The 18,387-nt window shown below is 45.8% G+C and overlaps 1 protein-coding gene across 1 annotated transcript in view; it reads left to right on the forward strand.

Annotated features, from left to right (window-relative positions):
• Positions 1 to 4,319: 4,319 nt before the first annotated feature.
• The window catches only part of LOC126542520 (BOS complex subunit ncln), a 33,939-nt gene continuing 19,871 nt past the window's right edge, over positions 4,320 to 18,387 (forward strand). Inside the window, exons 1-7 of the mRNA XM_050189632.3 lie at positions 4,320 to 4,615; positions 5,539 to 5,729; positions 5,818 to 5,962; positions 8,138 to 8,232; positions 16,478 to 16,561; positions 16,666 to 16,769; positions 17,549 to 17,637. Of these exons, the coding sequence (XP_050045589.1) occupies positions 4,441 to 4,615; positions 5,539 to 5,729; positions 5,818 to 5,962; positions 8,138 to 8,232; positions 16,478 to 16,561; positions 16,666 to 16,769; positions 17,549 to 17,637 (883 nt within the window). The 5' untranslated portion in view covers positions 4,320 to 4,440. The remainder of the gene's footprint in view (positions 4,616 to 5,538; positions 5,730 to 5,817; positions 5,963 to 8,137; positions 8,233 to 16,477; positions 16,562 to 16,665; positions 16,770 to 17,548; positions 17,638 to 18,387) is intronic.

An 18,387-nucleotide genomic window follows, 5' to 3' on the forward strand; every position in this document is an offset into this window, starting at 1 on the left:
TTATAGGGTTTGAGCAGATTACAGTGGTAAACTTGCTGTGTTTTCCGCTTTCCTGGCATACTCACCACGTAGTTAACGTCCGACAGTTTTTGAACAATCCGTGCTGGGCCCTCCCACTGCACGTCGAGTTTGTTCTTTAGCGATGTGCGCAATATCATGACCTCATCGCCCACCTCAAAACGACGGGCCCTGGCTGTCCGATCATAATAAACCTTGGCCCTCTGCTGGGCCTTTGCCATTGCTTCACCTGACAACTCTTGTGCCCTTCTTAAGCGTTCGAGGAGCTTAAGCACGTACTCTACCACGACTGGGTCGTCGCCCCTGCCTTCCCATGATTCTCGAAGCATGCGAAGCGGAGATCGCAGCGAGCGACCGTACACCAGCTCAGCTGGCGAAAACCCCGTAGCCGCATGCGGCGCGGTTCTTAATGCAAACATCACTCCAGGCAGACACAGCTCCCAGTCAGTTTGATGTTCAAAACACAATGCTCTCAACACGCGCTTCATGACGGAGTGGAGCTTCTCAACGGAATTCGACTGGGGGTGGTGCACTGAGCTGTGTAACAGCCTTACCCCGCACCTTTCGAGAAAGGCTGTCGTCAAAGCGCTAGTAAACACTGTACCCTGATCTGACTGGATTTCTGCAGGAAAACCAACTCGCGCAAATATGGACAGTAGTGCATTGACTATCTCAACTGAGCTGAGTTCTTTAAGCGGCACTGCTTCAGGGAACTTTGTCGCTGGGCAGATCACAGTCAAAATGTGTCGGTACCCCGTGGCTGTTACCGGCAGAGGTCCCACTGTATCAATAACGAGCCGTCTAAAAGGCTCCGTAATGATAGGTACCAACTTCAACGGCGCCCTCGATTTGTCCCCTGGCTTGCCCACCCGCTGACAGGTGTCGCATGTCTTCACAAAGTGGTCTGCGTCCCGAAAACACCCTGGCCAATAGTACTCTTGCAAGAGACGGTCCTTAGTTTTCTTAACTCCTAGGTGTCCGGACCACGAACCCCCATGCGACAAGCGCAACAGATCCTGACGATAGCATTGAGGCACGATCAGCTGATCGAACTCCACTCCCCTGCGGTCTAGATACTTCCGGTACAGGACCCCACCTCTTTCCACAAAGCGAGCATTTTTCTTGGCGATACCTTCCTTGACAATGCAGCGTATGTTTTCTAGGCTGCCATCCTTCTTTTGCTCGGCTATCAAAGCCGACCGGCTGACTTTTAGCAACCTGTTTAGTCCGTCTGACGTAGGCGCGATGAGCAAATCTGGAGACAGCTCTTCTAACCTTCCCGTGTCGGGATTTTCCTCTCCAGTATCTGGTGCCTTTAACGCTACAGGCGCAATTTTATTCAGTTCGGGCGTGCTCTGAATACCAGCTTGCTGCGCCTCTGACCCTTTTTCATCGTTCAACAACGTCGGCCCCGCAACTACCGCCTTTGCAGCGAGCTCCCGAACCTTCGATCTGGTTAAGGCCTGAACGCTAGCCTCACCAAACAAAAGCCCCTTCTCGCGCAGGAGGTGATCGGACCTGTTCGAAAATAGGTACGGGTACTGGGGGGGCAGCATAGATGACACTGCGGCCTCCGTCTCAAGTGCTCCGAAAGGTCCTTCAATAAGCACTTTTGCTACCGGCAGACACACGCTATGAGCTTCCACTGCTTGCTTGATCCATGCGCACTCGCCCGTGAACATATCGGGTTCTACGTAAGAGGGGTGAACTACATCCATCGTAGCTGCGGTATCGCGAAGCACTCGGCACTCTTTCCCGTTCACGAGGAGGTCTCGCATGTAGGGCTCGAGAAGCTTCATGTTCTCGTCAGTGCTGCATAAAGACAAAAACACGACTTTTGGTTTTGTTTCTGGACACTGCGCCGAAAAGTGACCCGGCTTCTGGCACGTATAACACACGCGCGCTCGCCTCGTCTCGAACCGCTTTCTCATGGGCGTGAACTTTGGCCTCTCAAACTTGGAGCCAAATTCACCCTTTTGACCGTCCTTAGCTCCACGAGCCCGACGCGTCACAAACTCCTCGGCTAGCTCAGCGGCTCGAGCCACCGTACTAACGTCTGGCCTATCCAAGACCCAGTACCGCACGTTCTCAGGTAACCGACTATAAAACTGTTCTAGCCCGAAACACTGCAGAACTTTCTCGTGGTCACCAAACGCTTTCTCTTCTTTGAGCCACTCCTGCATGTTTGACATAAGCCTGTAGGCAAACTCTGTATATGACTCACTTTTGCCTTTCTCATTTTCCCGAAACTTCCGACGGAACGCCTCCGCTGACAGCCTGTACTTTTTTAGCAAACTCGATTTCACTTTGTCGAAATCCTCTGCCTCCTCTCTCTCCAAGCGAGCGACTACGTCGGCCGCCTCGCCGGGTAGCAAAGTGAGCAAGCGCTGTGGCCACGTTTCCCGAGAGAACCCCTGCTTCTCGCACGTTCGCTCAAAGTTAACCAGGAACAAACCAATGTCCTCTCCAAGCTTAAACGGCCGCATCAGGTCAGTCATTTTGAACAATACTCGTTCTCCTGCACCGTGTGCCTGACTTCCATTACGAGCGCGTTCCATCTCTACCTCGAGACGCTTCATTTCCAAAGCGTGTTCGCGCTCTTCTTTTTCTTTCTGTTCTTTTCGTTCACGCTCATCTTTCTCTTTCTGTTCTTTAAGTTCAAGCTCCCTCTCCTCAATGGTCTCAAGGCATTCCGACAGCTCGTCATCCTCAGCTTCTAACTCAAGAATAGCCCTTAGCAGTTCTGGTTTTCTGAGTTTGTCTGAGACATCCAGACCCAACTCTCTTGCAAGCTCCAGCAATTTCGGTTTGCGCAACGACTTCAAATCCATGGCTGCTCTGAATGCTGCTTTCTCTACTGTCTACTATTGTCTTGCCGCAAACTAACCCGGCAGCAACGACAACCACAATTACCAGCTCTGTTTCTGACACTAACAAAAGCCTGGCAAAACTCAGAAGAAGAAAGTCCTGCACTCACCAAACCTCGCAGCCAAGAATTCAGCGCAGTCGTTCCGCTGCAGGCAACCAGTCATCACACAGGGCTCGTTGCTCTGCTCCCGGATGGTCGTTGTGCTGCTCAGCATACAGTCAACCGCATCTCTTCGCTGCTGGCCTCCGTTGTCGCGATCCCACCGCTGCCACCAGTTGTTGGGGACTCGGTGCTGACGCCCGTTATTGCAAATGGGTCGCAAGCCCCAAGGGTAGCGTTGGCCTGGCGGCCTGGGGCACTGGAAGCATCCGAAGGTCCCGGCAAAGCAAGAGTAGACTGGTAACAGAACAACTTGTTTATTCTAACATAGCAAAAGAGCGGCCGGTCAGGTCGACCGAAGTGGAGAGACGGGAGAGCACGTAACTCAACAGTACAAATCGGAGCCTCTCTCCTGGCGTCCGGGGGCAGCTGCTCTTATACTCTCGGCGTCGCGGGCCAGAAGGAAGGTCACGGGATGAGCCTACGCGACGGCGGAGCATGAGCCCACGACGGCGCGCACGGTCGAGCCGAGAGACATGGTGAGCCGAGTGTAGTGACGCATCGCCAACCCGCCGACGGACAGACCTGCTGGCTCCTCACTTGGGGAGCTCCGCTCCCCGGCTGCCGCGCTTTGACAAGCGTGGGCACACACACACACACGCACATACGAAGACACGTGGCACTGAAACACGCCTGGACACGCTTGGCGGGGAGGCGTTGCGGCGGCGTCGAACGGGCCAAAATGTCCGCCGCTTTGAACGAAGCCCCGGCGTCCGTTGCATCCGCGCCGGCATTACCGCGCGTTGTAGGCGAAACGTAACACCAACAATGCGGCCAGCGCGCGCCGCCGTAGCAGACGACGCCGTTCAAGATCCCGCCCCTCGAGCACCTGCGCTAGCTGCTGCCGCCGCCTGACTCAAGCGCTCGCCTCATCGCGATGCAATGCGCTCCGAGTTTTCCCCTGATCTCCACGCGCACACACGTAGGCACACACCGCGCGCGGCGCGAAACGTGCCCAAACACGCGCAGTGCAGGAGGCAATCAAGGCGGCGCGAACGAGAGATGGGAGAGGGGTACCACCCGCTAATAGAATTTTGCGTCGCATGCGGCGCTCTCAACGCCGGCGCAGCAGCGCCGCTCTCGGTGCCGTTCTTGTCCATAGTGAACTGCGAAGAAACAGGTTCCTGCTTCGGGAGAATAATTTAATTACGGTCACACTTTCACACAGAGTAATTACTGTACTACTATAACGCAACGAAAAGCCTACCAGTGAGTATCGACGGTATCGTATTATAAAATGAAAGATAACTTCCTCTGACGCCGCTTGGAGTGCTGCGGTGCTCGTTACGGAGGGGTTTTGGTCCAACTTTTCATTAGTTCATCCTGCGGAGTGCATAGGTGTTTTTCGGTACTACTTTCCTGATTCTCTTTAAAAATATAACTGCTGCTTCAAGATGTATTTGGACGGAGCTGAAGGAGTCTTCGAGTTCTTGCGAGGCAACCTGCCTTTTTACGTGATCGTTTTTGTGCCGCTTCTCATCGTCATCTCGCCGGTCACCCCCGTGCTCGGATCGCACGAGTTCACCGTCTATCGCATGCAGCACTACGACCTGCAGGGAACTGTTCACGGTAAGTCGCGCGCGGGATACGCGCAGCTGCGTGCTGAATAAGACTGGTGTGTCCGGAAAGAAATCGCCTACAGCGAGGGGTGTGTGAACGCTTTGCACTGGTCAAGAAGGTGCGGAAAAAATAACTTCCTCTTTACCTACGTACCGAACTCTTAAGCGCGCTCTAACCTCATCGTTACATGTAACCTCCTCGTCGACTGCAGCATGCGTTTACAGAAATGCGTAATCGTAGAGTGTGGCACGGCAACTTTGGCCAGCACGGCAGGTGGCAATTGACGATCATGTGCCTTCTTTAGAAGCTGCGGGAAACTCGTGTCGAGAGCAGCAGATACAGAGATTAAGCTCACTTACTCTGCGCAATCTTGAAAGCGCTTTATTATTATTATTTGTTTTTTTTTTTCTATTTCATATTGAGATCTAAAATGTGCCGTCTCAACACCTGAGAATTTTTGCTTGTGTGTGGCTATCCGGAAATTGTAGGGCGGCTTGAGCTAGAGTGCGGCTACAGCTTTCACGAGTTCCCTTCACCTGGTAGTCTTGCAGTTAGAATTTTCGGAAAGCACAGCTTCCAGCGGCTTCGAATCTTTACTGTGCTCGCAGCGTGCATGCGAGTTCTGCTTACCGTCACAAACCTCAAGACTGTGTTCTTCAGAAACTTCACCCAGGGTAACTAACAGCAAGAACTATTCTGGAATAAGACGTCTTTACATACAAATTGTATGCACATAGCTGTGAGAATTAATCGGACACATGCTGTTTCCCCTTGGTTGTGTCGTCCACACTGGCCAGCCACCTCTGTTATAGCAAGGCTATAGGGCCTAGAAAATAGCATTCAATAGCTGCCACATGGGAAGACATCAGAAGCATTTCTATTTACCATGCAGAAGCAACGTTGAGTAACAACACACTTGTCTCTTCTTTCAGGGTCTAGGAGTTCTGTTGTGAACACTGAAGCTAGAACATTACATTCGTCATCTTACCACAGAAAAGTTGTCATAGCGCGGCTTGCTGACCTCACTCATGGGCAGTTCAATGAGGTGATCCAGCAAGGGGCAGCTGGTGTTCTTATATTCTTGCCACAAAACTTCAGTGATATTTCTCCTGATAAGCTAAAGGTAAGGACAATTCCACGTCTATGTGTGTACATAAGTCACAACTGAGCATTGCAGGGATTGCTATTGACTGTCTGCTTTTATTTTCCAGGCTTTAATGGAGCTTGAACATGCACTACAAGAGGATGCTGTGCCTGTGCCTGTATACTTTGCATATGAGACAGACGAGTTGAAAGACATGTACAAAAGTGTCCAGAGGACATCGGATAATGGCAGAACGACCAGTGTCGCACAAGGTACAAGAGTGTCGATGGTGCAATGTTAAGAATTCTTAGCAAGCAGCAGCCAAGGGACGGTGTTGTACTGTTTGGATGTATCAAATCCTGTTCTAATCATAAAGAAGAAAGGTACTTTCCTTGTTGCAGTTCATTAACCTTGTAATTATGATTGACTGAAATGCCGCACAATTCTCATGTGCCCAACATAATTATCTCATGCACTTCCTTATTCCTCCATGAGGGAAGGCGGGGGTGGGGCTAAGGAAGAAACAGAGAATATTTATGGAAAGGTGGAAAATGACAATTATGGTTTTTACTGCTGCAACAATCCTTCGTTCAAACCTTTGCTTGCTAGTGTGCCACAGATGCTTGGGTGGATTATATATTTCGTACACTTTCCTGATTCAGAGTTCTCGTCAGCAAAGCTTTCTAGTTAAAACTTCAGTAAAATTCTGTTGCCTTCACTGGGATGTTGCTCCGCAATGCTTTTGCCTTATGAGATAGCATGGCATTCTAAGTGTTGCATGAGTGAAATATGAGGTGAATTGAGGATAAAAATGGCGATGCACAGAAGCAACTCTGTACTAAATAGTTCGTCAGTTTAGTGCATTCAATCTGAAATGTTGGCCTGTGCAGCTTTGTAATGATAGCATTTAGGGGGACTGTTATAGTTGGTGTTAACTGCCTAAAGAAGTAACTTAACTGTTCTTGTTTCACAACCTTACAAGGATAAAATGCTTTGTAGAGCCCCAATTTGAACTCCAAGCCTGTTTCTTCTGATATTATTTATTTAAATCACAATAATGCTTTCAAGAAACGCTTGATGTAACTTTTGGATACCATTAGTCTATATGCCTTTGCAATAGCATTTCTGCTTGTTTCCTATGCAGTGAGATTGTTTTTAGCCTTGCAGTGTAGTTTTCACTAAAAGAAGAAGCCACTTAGGGCTGGTAGAAATAACTACTATATGCTCTATCATATGCATATACTGGGTGTTTCAGCGAACTCTTTCAAAAGTTTTTAAAAGTTGCCTGTAGCAGGTAGCACCGTTCTAATTTATGAGCTGGTCTACTCAATGAGGCAGACATTACTTGCACAAAAGATTAAATAATTAAGTTTTTAACTACTTATGTTATGGCCCATATTGCAATTTACAAATTCTAGTGGTGGAGTTCACAAGGTGGATCCACTTGGAATGAATTCTCAGGATGATACCAGTTTTGAGATATTGTTTCCCGAACTTTGCAGAGAAATGCATTGGCATTCCAGTTACTTTCCTAATAAAACATAGTTTTATGCATTGAAGCGCAAAAGTAACTGGAACGCCAATGCATTTCTCCACTAAGTTCGGGAAACAATATCTCGAAACTGGTATCATCCTGAGAATTTGTTCCAAGTGGATCTGCCTTGTGAACTGCAATTTGTAAATTTGTAGAATTTGTAAATTGCAATATGGCCAATAAGGTAATAAGTTAAAAACTTAATTAGTAACTTTGTTGATTAGTCGATTATGCATTTCAATTTTTTGTGCTAGTAGTGTGGCCACTTCGAGTAGACCACCTCATGAACTAGAATTGTGCTATCTGCCACCGGCAATTTTAAGAATTTTTGAAAGTGTTCGCTGAAACCCCCTGTATTATGTCATGTGTATTCCAGGTTGCATGTAGTGTAGTCAAAGCTGTGCTAGTTTGCATCATTGCTACACCTCTACAATATATTGCCCCACTAACCTGACTAAACTACTTAAAACCTAAATGTTTCATTCTTACATAAGGATAGCAAGGTTCACTGCCTTCCTGTTGCATTTGCATTTGTATCATCGTAGACAGCAGTAGATTGCTACTTGGTAAAAGTAGTGTGAAGTGTCACCAGAGCTTATTTGCCTTGAAATTATTATTATGTTTGTTTATTTATTTATTCATTGCAGATAATTGTTTATAAGCACATTTGTAACTCAAAACAAGTTTGAAATTTAGTTCATATATGGACATGCTTTTTTGTGCATCTTTTCAAATTGCTTACAAGAGCGTATCCTTCCAGTTACTGCAGCTATTTTGCAAATGGGCATAACTTTGAATATTATGGCTTGCTGGATTTCAAACAGTACAAATGATTCCATATGCTACTTAAGTGATTGTACTTCTGAAGCATCTTGAAAACTATGGTGCTTTTTGCTCTGTTCAAATTATGCAGAGCTGTGGGGCATGCTGAAGGCAAGTGGATTTCAGCTGGTGATCTTGGGAAGTCAGGCCAAAGTAATTCCTGACATTCAGCTTTCGAATATTCAGGTAAGTTCAGCAGTAAACAGATTATGCGTGATCTCGTGATGAACTGTTTTTGTTATAAACAAATAGCCACTGTTTTACAAAAATTACCCTTCATTCTTCTCATGCTGTGTTCACCACGGCACAGACAGTGTGATAATTGTTATTATGCAAAAATATACTGAATGGTGCAGTTATCAGTGTCTTGTTTCCTTGTTATCTTGTTTTAGTTATCTTGTTTCAGTGACTAAGTGTGAGCAGACTGATGTATAGCTTGTTGACAGCTCCCTGCGATATATATCTTGTGTAAAAGCACAAACATTTAACATCAAGATGAGAACAAAAAGAAAAGAGGATGAGCTTGTTCTCATGTCTTTTTGTTCCTGCTTCGCTGTTAAACTTCTGAGCTTTCACACAAGATATATAAACACCAACTTGCCCAGTCGTTATGCTACTAAGTAATATATCTTCTTTTATGACAACCTTAACATGTTATCTGTATTGGTACACATAAAGAATACAACACTCCACTCACTATGGAAAGTCTTTTTTTTTTTAGTTCACAATAAAAATAAAGCCCTTGTCACCATGTTCAAGTGATGTCTGTTGCATTCACTTATATATTGAATAATATATAAAAAACTAAAAAGACATATACATATAATAGAATATTGCACAAGTTAGATTTAAAGAGAAGAAAATGTACCTGAGCAAGAGCGGGTGTCCTCCATGAAAAGTTGCAGTTGAAACAATTCTGTAGATGTCAAAATCATACAAGTGTGTTTCATGCAGACGCTCAAATAACATTCACAATTACACACAGTGTTGTAAATTAAGTATTCACCTCTTGTGCCAGTGCCTTCAAATAAGTTTTCCATAGAACTCATTGCTTTTCGATGCACTAGGTTCGATATTCGTAAACCCAGCATCTTGGCAAGTGAAATAAAGGCCAATGTGGGTCAAGTAAATTGGAGTTTTTGCTCAATTCGCTGTCCCTATGTGCTTGAGATAGTGAAGGAGTAGCTAGTACAGTGAAACCTCGTTAAACCGTAGTTGGCCGAAGCTCGGAAAAAGTACGTACTAAACAGTAGTAGTACTGTTTAACCAAATAGCATGAGATCGCCTACTTACCTGTTGAAAACGGAACTTGGAGAGAGTGCAATGAAAGGGGAAGAAAGACATGCAGTATTTATTCACTTCGCGCGATAAAAGCGTTATTTTCGTTTGATGCTGCGGCAGCCTAGCACGACGACGACAGCGGCCTCAAACTTACTGAAGCTGCGTGCCAGCTTTTCAGCCAGACCCCTCTTCTCGGCAAACACTCGCATGGCAGATTCCTCGTTGGCGTTACGTATTCTCCGTGCACGTGCGCAGTAGTGCTGCAGAAGTCCCGGGGGCGCCTTTTTCATTTTCGGGTGCCAGAGTTTGGAATACTTTTCATTTGGAATAGAGTTACGTTATCGCGCCCCTGTTGTCGTCGCGACGATTGCATTCATGAGGCTGACGTAACGCTCAGCTTATGCCACTGTCGGGCCCGAATCGCCTATGCTGTCGGTTTCCGTGTCGTCCTCATCACTGTCGCTAGTCGACACTTCGGCAACAACACAGGCAACGATGGCGAAAAGTCGAACCTCGTAGCCGACATATCTTCGCGGTCGCAGCAGCGCTGCCGAGCAACTTCTTCGCATTCCAAATGCTACACACTGTAGTCAACAGCAGATCCCTGTTGCATGCCAGCGCCGACTTCTTCATGTCACGTTCGATAGCATGGACCATGTCTAATTTTTCTTCTATGCTGAGCACCCGGCGTCTTTTATATCCGAGCTTCGGAACGACATGAGTCCTCGCTTGCACGACGCCATAACGCTCTCTGGCACATATGGATGGATGGATGGATAGATGGATGGATGGATGGATGGATGGATGGATGCCGGCTACACCCTTTGTAACGGGCGGTGGCTGGCGCCACCTAGCCTTTTGCTCCCCCTCCTATTTTTTTTTCCTTCTCTGTATCCCCTTCCTCTTAAACTAGTTTTCACTCCCCTCCTCCCACCAAAATAACTATCTAAAATAGTATAGAGAACATTAGCTCCCCGATTTATGGTATTATCTCTCCCTTGACCTCCTCCACCAATCCTCTAGCCTCCCCTTCGTTACTGCCACTCTTTTCTCGTCCATTTGCCCTCGTTCCCCGGGAAAACCTAATGCCCCTTCCATATCTGTCACTGTTCCCTCAGCCAGAGTCGGGCGAGCCCTATATGCTCTGTGGTCTCAATTTCGGCTCCGCAGGCTGTGCACAAAAGGTCCACGTCTTCAAATTTAGCCCTGTATGTTTTCGTTCTCAAAACCCCCGTCCTAGCTTCGAATAATAGTAAGCTGCCCCGCGAGTTATCATATAAGAGCTCTCTCTTTATCTCCTGTTTTTGTGTCCTATACATCGATAGCGCTGGCTTTCCGAGCATTCTTTCCTCCCACATTTTTCTTTCCGCCCCCTTCCCCTCCTTTCCCACGCTAGAACCACGTTGGGCCCCCTCCCTCGGCTGTAGGTATCTAATCCTCGGCTTCCTAGTTCTGAGTGTCCACTTTGTGTTCAAACTTTTCATGTATAGATATTTGTTCACTTTTCCCGCCCACCTTTTTTCCCCCAGTGCTGGGAGTCTCTGTTCATATTTTAGCTTACTTATTGCCTCTCTACCTTCGAATGACGTCCATCCCATGTCCCCTGCACTCCCTCATTAGGAGTGTTCCCGTGCGCTCCTAACGCCAACCTGCCTACACTTCTCTGTCTTGTTTCCATGCATGCCTGAACTTCCGATTTCATGCACGGTACTGAATTTCCGAATGTGAGGCCTGGTACCATAACCCCTTTCCATACCCCTCTAACCACCTCGTACCTATTATAGTTCCATAGTGCCTTGTGTTTCATTACAGCTGAGTTTCTTTCCACATTTTCAATCATAATTTTTTCCTGTTCTTCCAAGTACTTTTTGCCTGCGTTTAGCCATATGCCCAAAAACAAATAAATTATCATCTAGCCTTCTGTTCCTTCAAAATCCATTCTGCAGCTCTCCCAAGATCTCTTCACGTTCTGCCCATTCCTCCATTCTCATTTTCACCATCTGCATTGCTACTCTGTATATGACTGATGTGACAGTTATTGGCCTGTAGGATTTAATGTTGTCCTTGCTTCCCTTACCTTTGTAAACTAATATCATTCTGCTTGTTTTCCAGTCCTGTGGAACATTTCCCCCTACAACTATTTGTTCAATAAGTTGTCGTAACTTTAGTTTACATTTCTGGCCTAATATGCTTATCAATTTTATAGGTATGTCATCAGGTCCTTTTGCTGTCCCCACGGGGACCTTGTGTTCAATTCTGTCCCATTCCTTACTTGTCATCCCTCTGTTCTCCTCCTCTAATTCTGTCCTGCTGTTGTCATTGTTCTCCATTTCGCTACCCTCTGGCTCTGCAAATGCTGCCTCTATTGTTAACCTAATATATTCCTGAGCTTCCTCTCCCTCTACCTTTGTTTCTTCTGGTGTGGTCAGCGAGTGCTGAACCACCTCTGTCTTACTGTGTTGCCTTATGTGTTCCCAAAACTTCTTAGAGGCATTTCTGTCTTTTTTTCGTATCTCTAACAACCACTGTACCCCAACTTTTGCTATCTTGGCTTGAATTAATGCCGATGCTTCTCTTTTCATTGCAAAGTAATTCTCCCATTTTGTCTCCACCTCTTCTGGTGGGGCTCCCTTTTCTTTGCTACTCTGTGTTTTCTGCACGCATCTTTGCGTTGCTCTATGGCCTCCTTAACTTCTCGGTCCCACCAGCTTTTCGGTTTATGTTTTCCCTGCTTACTTCCTAGTTTCCTAATCTATCCCTTCTCTAGCTCTCGTTTAAAAATACCTATTACCTCGTCGTATGTCCATGCCCTTTGTGGTTACCTGGATACCATGCTTTCAATGTTTTTCGCTACTTCTTGTAGCTGCCTGTCATTCAGTTTGCTCATACCTTTCCTTGCTTTAGTTTCTACCAGTGGTACTGTCTTTCTAAAACTGATTTTGATTCATTTGTGATCACTCCCCAGGCTTTTTGTTCCTTCCTCATCAATTTCCATACCTCCCAACCATTCATACAGCTTGTGGGACATTAGGCAGTAGTCTATTGTTGAGTGGGAGTTATTTCTTTCCCATGTTATCTTCCCGTCGCATTTAATTTCAGTATTAACTATTACAAAATCATGGGCCTCACAAAAATCTACCAACATCTGCCCGGTTGCATCTGTCGCCCTGTCAAAGTATTCCAAATGTGCATTCATGTCCCCTAGGATGATTATCTCCCGTTTCATAGCTAACTCCCTGATGTCCTTGGCCATACATTTGAAATGTTTTGCATTCTCTTCTTTCAACTCGTTCCCCGTTTTCAGATACACAACTCCCAGGATTGTCTCTACATTCCCTACGGTGCCCTTGAGCCACATGTGCTCACTGCAACTCTCCCTTACCCTTTCCCAGTCCTGTCCCTTCACTAGCGCTCCAAGGCCTCCTCCTCTGCGTTCTTTCCTTTTTCTGTTGCACCCACCCAGGTGTATCCTGCAATGAATGGTGGCTCTTCCTCATCTCTTAAATGGGTTTCGGCAACTCCATATACCTGAAAATTTTACGTTTGTAATTGTTCTTCTATTTCGTTCCACTTAATGCGATTTCTTCACCCCTGCATGTTGATGAACCCCACATTTACTGCCTTCTTCCTCTTCCTCCTCCGTGCTCCTGTCCTGCCCCCCACTCCCCTGTCCTTTATCTTTTATGTTTTGGCATGCAGGGTTGCCCTGCGTGCCTGCAAAAAAGCCTGAGCCCTACGACCCACCCTCTTTCCTACCTGCCATCCCGCAGGTGCAGTGTAGTGAATGCCATCCGGGCCGAAAGAGGGGAAGCTTTTCCCCGCGATCATTCTGTTCACCTCCACCACATCACACCTGAGGGTTCGCCCCAACTCCCTAATCCTTACATTGGCCGCCACTACCTGTTCTTAAATAAAAGGGCCCTGTCCCCTGACCTCTGGGACTGTACACAGGGCAATGTGCACCGCCTCAGAGGTCGCCCTTAGTTTCGCCACTCCCTGTTGAATCTGTCTGTCCAGCATTCGCCCCCTATTCTGCAGGACGTCATTCACCCCAGCGTGCAAAATTACCAGGTTTTTTTCCCTCCCTGTTTTCATTCAGATTGTTTTTGGCTCTCTCCGCCACAGCTTCGAATCGTGCCCCCGGCATGCATTCGACCTTCACCCGTCTCATTCGACCTTCACCTGTCTGTCATACTGCACTGTTCTGAGGAGTGCTGATTGCATTCGCGATACGTTGGAGCTTCCAACAACCCAGACCTTTCTGTCTTCAAGCAAATCTTGACTCCCTCCTGTCTCTGTCGGCTTGGTCTTCCCTGCCTCCTCGCCTTCCCTGCCTCCTGTCGTCTCCTCCCTCTGTACCTGTGTCTCCCACGGACCCCACGTTAACGTGTCCGCCCCCCATTCTGCTCCCCTGGGTGATCCTCCTGCTTCCTTTTCTTTCAACTCCTGCTGTGTCACCCTCTCAGCTTCTCTCTCTCTCATCTCTTTCAATTGTTTTTCCAACTGCTGCCCTTTCTCTGGCTCCTCACTCCATTTCCGCTCTACTGCTTCCATTCTTGGGGTCCACTCTCTCGACCCTTTCCTCAAACTCTGCGCGCTTCATTTTTTCTTTCTCGAGTTCCTCACTCCATTTCCGCTCTACAGCTTCCATTCTTGAGGCCCACTCCCTCTCGACCCTTTCCTCAAACTCTGCGTGTTTCGTTTTTTCTTTCTTGAGCTCCTCCTTCGTCTTCTCCATTTCACTCTTTAGCTGCTTCTCCAAATTCTCAATCACTTTACACAGCCTGCACACGAAGCTGTTCCCTTCCACCTCCGCCACGGTTTTGAATGCTGTTTCATCCAAATAACACCATCGTTCACACCTCTCACACTGGACGAGGTCCCCTTCTTCCTCCTTGGCTTTTCTAGCCGGCCGTCCCATGAATTCTCTTGTCCTACTGTTATTTAACAATGTAAAAGCGAGGAAAAAAATTAACTATAATAAAGACCCCTGGGAATCTCTAGAAGAACAAAGAAAGCTAATAAAATAACCATACCAACAACCACGGAAAAAAAGGAAAAAATAAAGAAAAAAGAAATAAAAAACCACACTTTTAGCCCTAACTATTAACCTTTTAGTCCTAAGTGTTATGCGTCGAAATGATGTTGTTGATGTGGCTTCACGCGCAAACGCACAGGGTGCTTGGAGGTCGTTGTTCCGATCTCTGAGGCGTGTTGTTCTGCCGGGCCGCCCGATGGAGACGGCGCACCGCCGTGTTTGCGCGACGAAAAGTTGAAACGCTACGTTTTAACCGATGCATACGCAACAAGCTGGTACGGTTTATGCAGATACGAAACACATTATGTTCAATGGCCGCTGATTCGGGAATTTGACTTTACTACTTTTAAAACGAAACTACTGTTTAAGCGGGTACGGTTTAACGAGGTTTTACTGTATATGTTCTTGTTGTAGCGGCTGCATGTTCATACTGGAGAGGACAGCTGCCTCATTCAGATAGGAAGTGCTTGGTGCGAGCAGTTCTGAGGTGCAGACGAAAGAGGGTGTTAATGTGTCATGGAAGATCAGGATCTATCTGGTACTCAAGTAGACGATCAAGTGCATATAGGACCGATTTCATAGGCTTTCTTTGAACTACTCCAACACACACAGTTTTCTCTTGAGGCTCGTGCTTTGCATGTCTCTTCCCTTGGAGCCCATTATGTTTTTCTAATAGAGCAATGGTAACCTGTTCTGTGCAGTACATTACCTATTCTACTCCACTTGTTATTAAGACGAAAGCCTTAAGAGGAAGCTTTAGCTCGGGCCCAACTCTGATGCGACCCATTCAAATACGTGTAAAACTCAAAAATGTTTTTCTCAGATAACCCCTTGGCCGATTTTAATGAAATCTGTTGTATTTGAGAGAGAAAGTTAAATTCTAGTGTCTGTTGCAAGCAGAATTTCGATTTAGGTTCTGAATTTTGTTAAAAAGGTTTTCAGAAATTCGAAAGTCTGAAAAACATAGAAGCACGAAGTTTACAAATGCATAGCCCTCATAAGAGCAGATATCGCCGTTCTGTAAACGGCATCCATTAGATCATTGAAAGCGGACAAATTCAATACGTCATTTTATGTCTTACGTGAATTTGCTACGTTGTTTACAAGGGTTCTGCAAAAGCTGTATTTCCATATTACTAAATTTTTTGAGATTCATGTGCATCACAAATTTTGTCCCCTTTAGATGTACTATGAGATGGAATTCACAGAATTGTATTACCATTTTCCGTTGCTGAGTTACAGAGCTGTAAACATTATAGTTTCGTTTTTTGAAAATGTTCTATTTTTGCCAACTTTTAGTAAGACTGATGACATAAATAAAAAATCCGAAACCAACAGTCACTACATCTTAAGTTTTTCTTTTAAATGCAACAAACTTCGTCAAATTTGGTGCAGCGGTTGCCGGAAAAAAAACAAATTCTCCTTTTACATGTATTTAGATAGGAGCACCCGAGCTAAAGCTTCCTCTTAAGTGGCTCGTTGCAATGGCTCACACCCAAGAAACACGGCATCTAGTCAAGTGGTACAAAGATGCAATGGCTCGTATTCCTGTAAGCAAGCAGAAAATGCAATGGTTCATACTCCCGCAGGCTCAAACGCTCAGCAAAATAAAGCAAACAGTGCATACATCCATTGAAATCACCCATACAACACACAGAACAGCGTAAGCTGCAGTAAAGAATAAGCTCAAAACAAGCATCCGAACCATCAGTAAAGCATTACATACCTCTCTCAAAAGTACATTATTGCCGAGGATGCTTGCCAAATGAGGTGCGGGAGCAAGGCATTCAACTGCGAGTGCTGCTTTTTCCATGTTGAGAGGATGCAATGTGAAGTCGAAGAGAACATAGTTGGTGTGAGTCTGACTCCCCTATACGAGTGTGTGAAGCCGCAGCTGAGCATCGAAAATGAGCCGAACTGCGAAAGCAGCAACACGAAGATGCGAGACGGCAACGTAGAAAGGAGGCCGAAGCTCGCACACTATGGCTGATTATGCCTTGCAAGAAGTCTCACCCCTCCGATCGTATAACTTAATGCATTACCAAGTGTGCAGTGGGCTTTTGCCTTCATGTGTTACAGGAGTGTAACATGCTGCCGAACTTTTCCTTTCAGGGAAAGCTCTCTGGATTTGGTGTTGAAGAGCAGCTGCCAACAGGTGTTATTGTGGCTCACTACGATGCATTTGGAATTAGTCCGGTGAGTTCACTTTGACTAAAAAAAATACTGCCAGCATAGTTGCCGTGCCTTCATACTTTGTCTACGTTTTAATCAACTCAACTGTGGCGCCCTGTCCCCTGCAGGCATTGTCCTTTGGCGCAGACTCCAACGGCAGTGGGGTTGCTGCCCTTCTTGAACTGGCCCGCCTTTTCTCAAGGTTGTACACTAACTCCAGGACGCATCCACAGTAAGTGCAGCAAGGAGGAGAAAATAGAAAATTTCAGTGAAGTCTAGTTAAATTATTTAGTAGCCTGTAAGTGCTGAAGTATCTTATGTTGGTTTTATAAACCACCTGTGCAGCTTCCAAAGTCAGTTCCCTGCACACCTAAAGCCCTCTCATCATTGTGGCACATCTTGTCTTTGAAGCAAAAATTTGGTGCACGACTTGATTGTGGCTCTGGCACTTACATTCTCTTGCAGAGAAGCCAAGTCCACTTTACTGTTGTGGTCAGAACATGCCTTCTGTGCTTCTATGGCTTTGGGTGCATCACACACTTTAGTGCAGTGGCCTTCACCTTTCTTTTTTTTTCTTTCTTTCTTATGGTGGCTTGCTTGTGACGTGCTTTGACTCCACTCCAGCTGGTGACCATCCCACATCTTCCACATGTATTTTTGTTCTTGCCTCTCTGTCAAACTTCTTGTGCTTTCACACAACATGCTTCAAAGCCAACTAACCCAATCAGGTTACTCACTTACATTTTCAGTACAGGGCAAGTGCAGTCAAGAAGTGTTCAGTCACTGGAATAAACCAGTGCGGCACTCGAGTTTTCTTTTGACTTCAGAGGTGCCATAGGAGTTAAACCTTAGTCTCTCTCGTCAGCATTGGTGCTTTTCTAACTTATATGTTAACTGTAGCAGTTGGCAAATTGTGTTAATTTGAGTTACAAAAAGATGCCTTTACTACGTGTGTAAGAAAGTACCTCTAAAAAAAAGTAAATGTCTCCGTATTAATTGGTAATTTTTCAGGTTCAATCTTGTTTTTCTGATTTCTGCTGGAGGAAAGTTCAACTATCACGGAACAAAGAAATGGATAGAGGACAACATTGACAGCACAGGTGAACACTTTACAATTTTGAACTGATTTACACTATATTAGCTTGAGGCTATTATTATCAATGTGTCAAAACAAAAATGGCTAACTTATTGGTAGTTACCGTTTTTTTTTTGCATAAAATTAGTTTTTATGCTATCAGATTCATGAAGTTGTGCACAGTATTCCTGGTATTATGCAGCCCCTGTAAACATCAGGTCTTTGTTGAAGTCAGATATTTATTTCTCTTATGGAAAATGCATTGCTTACATAAGCTACAAGGAGCCCGCAATAGTGGAAGAAGGAGAGGGGTGGTTATTCAGAAGATGTAAAATTCCCTGTGCCCAAGTTTCAGTGCCCTAAGGTTGGCCCTACAAAGTGCTTTCTGTATTTTGAGTGCTGATCACTCTGGGCACTGCCATAGTTGGCTGGAAGTGTTTAACCCAGCCTCAGGAGAAAAGTAAACACAAGCCACTGTGCGCAAGTCACTTTACAATAACGTTTGGCTGAAAGCGAAGTTATGAAGTGTACCCAGACATTCACTGTGTTCAGTTGAAGACAATCTTATGTGGCTTGGGAACAGACTGGGAGCATTGATCTAGTTTTGCATAGATGCAGTTAATTGCTTTGTTAATGTGGACTCTTGATAATTTAAAATACTCAAGGTCCCCTGATCTTATGAATGGTTGATCATTGATTTTGTTTAGCATCCCAAAGTAACAAAAAGGCTATACAAGATGCTATAGTGGAATGGACCAGATTAATTTTGACCACC

Source organism: Dermacentor andersoni, chromosome 2, assembly GCF_023375885.2.
Source record: "Dermacentor andersoni chromosome 2, qqDerAnde1_hic_scaffold, whole genome shotgun sequence".
In the NCBI taxonomy this organism is placed as follows: Eukaryota; Metazoa; Arthropoda; class Arachnida; order Ixodida; family Ixodidae; genus Dermacentor; species Dermacentor andersoni.